Here is a 7,394-nt window from a genome sequence, read left to right as displayed (position 1 = left end):
GGGAAAAATATTTAACCAGGTAAAATCTGCTTTGTCCAAAACCGAAATGAGTTCTTTTAGAAGTGGTCAGCTTTTATTAACGGCGGCCATGTTGGATGAGAGAATAAAGCACAAATACTTCCTGTCTGGTTTTTGCACTTTTCTTTTTTGTTTCACAATCCTGACTCTTTATTTAATCACTAAGTATCAAGGACGATAATATTTTTTTTCCATGGAATGTGTTAAATGGTCTTTCACTGATCTAATGTGTTGACAGTAATTTGTTGTATTTTGGAGCAGGGGAGCTGATGATGTTGACTAGAAGAGTCGATGGGTCACATGGTATCAGATTGTTTTGAAGCTCAGGCTTTAAGTTTTGTATGTTTCTTCAAACGTGTCCTCTCCTTCTCTGAGTGGGACAATCATGCAAAAACTGCCGAGTCAGAAGAGGGAGAGACCGTGTTTGTGTTTCCTTCTATGCAGCCACTCATTGTCATCAGTAAACCATGCAGCGATTATAGTAAAATCTCCTTCTCTTCAGTGAAATGACTGTTGTGAGGAACATTACAGTACAGCAGTACAAAGTTTGTAAATGAATTTGGACTAAAACTATTATCATTAAAAATAATGTATTTTGTTTTTTATACATTGAAAACGGCTCTGCTGAAATTTAAATGAATCATTTGTAGTTAAGCAGCTAAAACATGTTGTAGCATGAAGAGATGTTCCTGTTAAAGACGGAGGTTTTGGTTGCAGTTTTCTCTCCTGCTGTTTTAAGTAAAGAAGAATCCATGCCTCATTGTTTGCACTGTGACACTGAGTGCGTTTATTTTCACCTATTTTATTTTGACCTTACGTGTTGTATTTATTTTGTTTTTTTATCAAGTAACTACTATTTGTGTTGTTCTTTAAAGTAATGTAAAGCTGTGGGGGGAAATGTGTTTATCTTCCATTCATGATTATTGTTCAAGTACAATCATTTTACATTTCTTTTAAGTTTATTGACAATGCAGCCATGCAGCAGTTTGGCAGCATTGCCTTTTTGGCTTTAAATGATGTTATTAATGGGGAATTATTTATATTGTTTTTGGTCCTTGTTGCATATTAATACTGATGAAAACAACAAAGGTGAGGCACAATAAATTTTGGTTGGAGCCATTCAGATTTTTTTTAGCGTGTTTGGAGTGACAGCTGCTGTGTCTCAACTCAACAGTAAGGTACTGGACACAAAACTGAAGCTGAATGAAAATATTTATACAAATATTTGGCAAAGAATAATGACCATATACTGTTTAAACTGCCAATGTCATGTCACGTTTATTTTCCTTAATAAAATATGAATTACTACTTCTGTTCTAGTCCAGTATTATTTTATCAAAGTAAGTCAAAGAGACAGTTTAGTTACAATTAACGTTACTATGGAAACCTAAAGGGACATTTATGCTGAATCTAAGGCAGCAGTTCTCAAACGTTTTCTGTCACGACCCACTTTGGAGGAAGACAGATGTTCATGCCACACCGTCCCAACAAAAATGTTGTATGAAATGTTACATTTTTATTGAAATAACGTTTTGTGACTCCTCCATCTATGCTTTTAAAAAAGTGGAATACCAAAAAACTAGATTACTCCACAGAAACGAATAAAATGACCAAAGTTTCATCCCTGCAACACAACAAATATTTGGCAAAAAATAGTTTATTTTCACTGTAATTAACCTGTTTTGTGCTGTACATCTTTTCAAGATAATAACAAGAGTTTCACACTGCATATCCTTTCAAAACAACAACGATATGCAACCTGTACAAAACAAACACAATTAGTGCAGGTATGTACGAAACATCTCACACCTTTAATCAGTATCAGCGGCTGCAATGAGGCGGCTTTCCTACAAATGTTTTTCTCCAAGCCTGAATATGTATTTTACTATTTAGCGTTTCTTGAGCGTATTTTTGCTAAGTACAATCCAGGAAGTGCTAAAAACGTTCGTCCACCAGAGAGCACTGACAAGTTTATTATGTTTTAATGTATCACTCAGTTAAATAATGGTCACACTTATTTATAAATACCCATGGACTGTGTTTATAGCTGTTTGTTCATATTGAATCTGAAATATAGAGACTGCTTGCTGGAGTGCTGCATTGATGGATGATTCATTTAGCAAACAGGCATAAATGATGCAGCACTCTGAGTAAACTTGCTTGTTTGTCACATGAGTATGATTTCAGTATGTGTGCTACCTCATGGGAACTGTTAACTATTTCTTGGTATTAAACAGCGTATCTGTACTTCTCTTTTGTCGCTACACATTGTGGTATATATTTCTCAAATTGAGAACTTTAGAGATTTACAGATTTATTCGTCTTACATCTCAATCAACGCAACCGGCATCAATCCACCGTCAAACAAACACCGTTCAAACGTCAACATTCATTTCAACACACAAAGTAAGCAGCTGTTCACAATAAACAAAATACCGTTTGTGAGCAAATGTGCACAACGAAACTTAAACTTCTACCTGTTCACATCTTCTTTATAGAACCTGCCATGACTAAATGTGTCCCAGCTCTATTATTAAATAGTATCGTATTAAAGACACTGCGTGCTGAACCCAAAGCTAAATTCAAACATGTATTCTTACTTTCTCCTGAGAAGTGGCTTCAGTGGAAAGTTTGAACAGCAGACATTTCTAAACCAGGAGATGCTTCTTCCTCTGAGATCTCATCAGACGCCTCGTTGGCCTGCAGGAGAAACGGTTTGTGTTAATATCAGCTGGCGTCAATATTAATGATGCTCACTGTTCAAAATTTACTCAAACTCACCTGCGAGACATTAACGGAATCACTTTCTACAGGAGGTTCTGAAAAAAAGTGCAGAGGATTAACATGAAAAATAAAAGAGTATTTTGGATGTTCAGTTCCTTTTGCTGTGTGTGTGTTTCTTGTGGCTTCACCTCTGCTGCACCTCTTGCTGCAGATTATCAGCACTGACGCTGATAGAACGATCACCATGACGACCAGAGGCAGACGCACATACAGCAGCACACCTGTGGTTGTTTGAGCAGGTTGATGATGAGAAATATCTGAGAGCCTGCATAACTGCCAAGATAATAATATCAATTTAATATTTAAATGATGAAATAAATTCTTTATCACAAAAAAAAAGTCTAACCTGCTGTTGTCTGTGTCTTCTGAGTGGTCTTGGTAGGTTCAGGTGGGGCTGATGGAGGACTGCAGCTTCCTGTGCTGGAGCTCACACTCTGTGTCGTAGTCTCTGTGGAGGCTGATGGGACTGATGCTGATAGAGGTTGGACAGTCGTTGTTGGTTGAGAAGAGATCGGAGCTGAGAAACACACAACGAAACAACAAAGACACAATTACACAACACCATACTGATTGTACAGATACACATATATCTGTGGTAACATCTCACTTAAATAACCTGAATCATCTGCAAATGTATCAATGTATTTCTGATCACACAGTGAAGGTAATCAATGCGTTTCGTGCAACAAAATACTCAAATCAGCTGCAGTGAGTGACAGTCTGAATGTATCAGATATTTACAGTTAAACTGTTGTTTTAAGTGATGATGAAACCATGATGGAAATATGCAGCTCTAACGTTAATCATTAGACTAAACACATGCAGGTATTTGAAACATCAACAGCTGCCAGTGAACAGTTAATTCTCTCAGTAGAAACTCACCTTCTTCAACTGTGATCTCAATCCCCCTGTATGATGGTGAGACAGTAAGAGATCTATCCAAACCACATCTGTACTTTCCTGCATCAGACTTATTCAGCTTTGTGATGCTCACATACAGACGTGTAGATCTTACTGGATACCTTCCTTCTTTATATTCAATGCTGTATCTGCCACTCTCAGCTGTGACATCAGTGGTTTTAATGAGAATGTCTCCTTGTTCACACGGTTCCTTACAGAAGATCTTTGTTTTTCCAGAGAGTTTGAATTTGCATGCAACTGTGATGTTTCCTCCTTCCTTTCCTGTTTGGACGAGAATCTCTGCATTGATGAGACCAGTGTTTCTGCTCCCCAGTGCTGTTGAAAGGATGATCAATCAATAGTTATTATCTGGACTTCCTTTCTTCCCCTGGATTAAACTACCCAGTTACACTAGTCTGTGATTGTGTATGTGAAGAAATATTGTCTGAGGTTAGATCGAAAAGATAAATTCAAATTCAAATTAAAAAAGCTTTCAGATCACTAAAATTTGAAAAATTGTTTTGTTCATTTATAAACAATTTCATTTAAGATTTCACTTCATCACCAAGGTCAGTATTAAAAACAAATAAAACGTAATATTAATATCTGTTGGTAGCTTGTAGCTATAAAGCCTGTTCAGTTGGTTTATTTACTAGTGAGAATCAACACAGTCAAACTAGTAAAAATGATACAACGGAAATATGAGTTACATCTCTCTTCTGAACACACAGAATAGAGAACTTATGCTGATAAAATTAAATTATACAACTCATCCAATGCATGCAGCGTGTTTTCCCAGATAGATCTTCTTCTCACAAATCTGCAGCTGTAGTCGGATTTACTCGTGAGTTTGACCCTTTAATTCATTCTTGATTCAAGACTTTTGTCTTATTTGTATTTGCTAAATTGAAAGTACATTTACAAGTAGTCAAGCAGTGTTTTATATTCAACTGCATTCATTTCATACTTGTAGTTATTCTGACAAGATTTGGACAACAATGTGGAAAGAATAGTGAATAGTAATAGTAAGTACTTTTTGTACTTTGAACTTTTATTTGGAACAGAATGTTTTAAAAGTTATTCATAGTATTTCAAGAACTCAGTACTTCTCCCCCCACTGAGTGACTCATACCAACTCTGCACATCCTGTTTAACCACAGAAAGTATTACTCTAACCAGTTTGAGATATGAAACTCTACTCGTGAGAAACAGTTTATATTGCAAAGCTCAACTGACCCTTTAGTAATAGCATTTCAACCAGGAATATTTATTACCAAAATATGTCAGACATACAAGGAATTTGAATTGGCGGTTGGTGCATAACAGCAGACAGTTAGACAAAGGACAACAAGACAGATAAGACAACATAGTGCAGGAGGAATAAAATAAAATAGAAGGCTATGGGTTAGTGTAAAAATAAAGGAATAAAAGTTAAAAAGTGCACCAGCGAACAGAAAGAGACAAGTGAAAGTGACAGGTGTATGTGCATGTAAATAAGAGAATGGGAGAAACAGAAAGTCAGCGTACTCACAGAAAAAGAAGAAGCAGATCGAAGTGTCTAAAACGTTCATGTTAAAGGTTCTGATGGTTAACGGAGCCTCTCTTCAGGCTTCACTAACAAAACAGGAAGTGTTCACTTCTCTACATGATGGAGCCCCTCCTCCAAACACGTCACATTCTCTACTTTATGTCCTTGTACTTTTTTTTATGTATGATTGTTCGTCAGAAATACGTCTGTAACTTGTGCAGTAATGTAATGTTTTGTCTATAAAATATGCAACAAGAAAAATAAATACAATCATTCTCATGAATCCACGGTCATTTATGTACAGATGGCATTTCTTGTGTGTTATTTAAACAAAAAGACTAACTTTAACCGTTGAACTACAGATACCAACCAAATGTTTTGGACTGAAATGATAGGAAATAAAAGAAAGTTCAATCATGAAAAAATATGCACTATCCTTTGCAAAGTTTAGTTAATTTATTTTGTATTCATTTTAAATAAATAAGATGAATGAAAAATAAAAATATAAAGTGATTGAATTCTCCGCAAAGGAAGAAGCAGATCAAAGTCAAACGCTCTTCAAGTTTGAGGATTTGATGGTTTAACCGTGTTTTTTTCTGCTTCTCTACACGATGGAGCCTCTTGTGCAAACTCATTATAGTTTTAATGCCATTATCTGATAGTATGTATATTTTTACTTTGAAAATGCATTTGTTTGCAAATTCAAATGGCATTAACTAATAGGAAGTCATGATGAGACTTTCATTTTTAGGAAAACAAAGGATTACAGTATCTACCTGCTCAAAAACATATTTTTATTCAAATCGTGTCTACAGCATTGACACATTTCATTACAGGTCATTTGACAGACGCTTCTATCCAAAGCGACTTACATTACTTTAAACCCATGGGTTTTTTATCATTTTTGCCCAGGGAGCAATTAGGGGTTAGGTGTCTTGCTCAGGGACACTTCGACATGGAACATGTGGCAGCCTGGACTCGAACGACCAACCTTGTGCTTCCCAGCACCCCTTCTCCAACCCCTGCCCCACGACGACCCCTACACATACTAATCTATTTGTGTCTAAATGTGTTTTTGGTCCAGTACAATAAAAACGGATGACAATTGATATGAGACAATTCTGTAAACAAAATACAAGCTCTCAGCATCTGCCAAACTGATTGTTCCTACAGTGTCTGACTGCAATTACTATATATTATCTTTCAATTCCCCCGATATTGTCCTCATGTTAAATAAATGCACTCAACAAAACCAACTATAATCTAAAAAACACAGAACAAAGAATACAAGAATAAATACAGTGTCTGACTGCAATCACAATATATATTATCTCTCAATTCCAGCAGCCGTTGCTGCTCGGTGTCACATTTCTAATCATACTGTAAAACAGTTAACAAATATAAAAGTTCTCAAAATAACGTGTTAAGTCCTCTGACTTGATAAAAACGGATCGTGGCCTGATTGTTACTCATTCAAACCCTTCGTTTGAATGTTGGTGGAGAACGGGGCGTCGGCGGCCTCTTCTGCTGCTGCTGATGTGGAGTAACAATTAACGTACGGAGGAAGTGAGTCTTCAGCGCGGCGGCCCCTCAGCTCCACGCACCGAGTAGATCACGTTATCTGTCTCACCACAAGCGGCAGAGCTGAGCGAGGCCTCGTCAAAGTGCACCTCAGAGTAGATCAGTTTATTAGAAGCGTCTTCAGCCTGCGATGACACAACGGGGGGTCAAAGTTCATCACTTTGGTCGTTATGGTCACATATGCATCATTGCAGCGTGTGTGTTTCCTCGTATCATGAAAACCGTAGCAGCATTTAAACTTCAGATGTTTTGAACTCAAGTTCCGCAGAGCAGTTCTCACATGTCATGACGTCTTCCTTTAATCAACAGAAGCTTGTGGTTCCAGATATGATAAAATCCGTTTACTCTGCACGTCTGTGATCAGCCCGCGAAAACAGCAGCTGCGCCGTCTCCATGACGACTACACAGCCTCGTTGACAACACTCACTCTCCCTCCCCTATGTAGTCTGACAGACACACATGCAAGCTTTAGCTAACACGGCGCTAGCCAGCATAGCGCTAACATGGTGCTAGCTAGCATAGCGCTAACAACTACTCATTTTACTGCTACAACTAGTAGTACTACTACAAATGATAATATTAC

General features: G+C 37.2%; 1 protein-coding gene across 3 annotated transcripts; it reads right to left on the bottom strand.

The window, feature by feature from the left end:
- Nucleotides 1–1,659: 1,659 nt before the first annotated feature.
- LOC144388737 (uncharacterized) lies at nt 1,660–5,359 on the bottom strand. Of its 3 annotated transcripts, none has more exons than XM_078090229.1 (6): nt 5,234–5,359; nt 3,685–4,038; nt 3,149–3,319; nt 2,931–3,075; nt 2,800–2,837; nt 1,660–2,718 (listed from the first exon to the last, which is right to left on the bottom strand). In XM_078090229.1, the coding sequence occupies exons 1-5, from the start codon at nt 5,271–5,273 to the stop codon at nt 2,819–2,821; spliced, it is 729 nt and encodes a 242-aa protein (XP_077946355.1). In that variant the 5' UTR covers nt 5,274–5,359; the 3' UTR covers nt 1,660–2,718; nt 2,800–2,818. The 3 variants fall into 3 exon arrangements, with proteins under 3 accessions (XP_077946355.1, XP_077946354.1, XP_077946360.1); XM_078090228.1 differs by having other exon boundaries at nt 2,931–3,023; nt 5,234–5,349; XM_078090234.1 differs by having other exon boundaries at nt 2,931–3,023; nt 3,919–4,038; nt 5,234–5,349.
- Between the last annotated feature and the right edge of the window lie 2,035 nt (nt 5,360–7,394).

This window comes from Gasterosteus aculeatus, chromosome 2 (assembly GCF_964276395.1).
Source record: "Gasterosteus aculeatus chromosome 2, fGasAcu3.hap1.1, whole genome shotgun sequence".
NCBI lineage: Eukaryota > Metazoa > Chordata > Actinopteri > Perciformes > Gasterosteidae > Gasterosteus > Gasterosteus aculeatus.
This window is presented reverse-complemented; position numbering and strand designations above follow the sequence as displayed.

Coding starts and splice junctions, on each gene's coding strand:
- LOC144388737 (XM_078090228.1), bottom strand. CDS start 5,273: ATGAACGTTTTAGACACTTCGATCTGCTTCTTCTTTTTCT. Junction 4,039..5,233: donor GATCTGCTTCTTCTTTTTCT/GTGAGTACGCTG, acceptor TCCTTTCAACAG/CACTGGGGAGCAGAAACACT. Junction 2,838..2,930: donor CAGCAAGAGGTGCAGCAGAG/GTGAAGCCACAA, acceptor ACTTTTTTTCAG/AACCTCCTGTAGAAAGTGAT.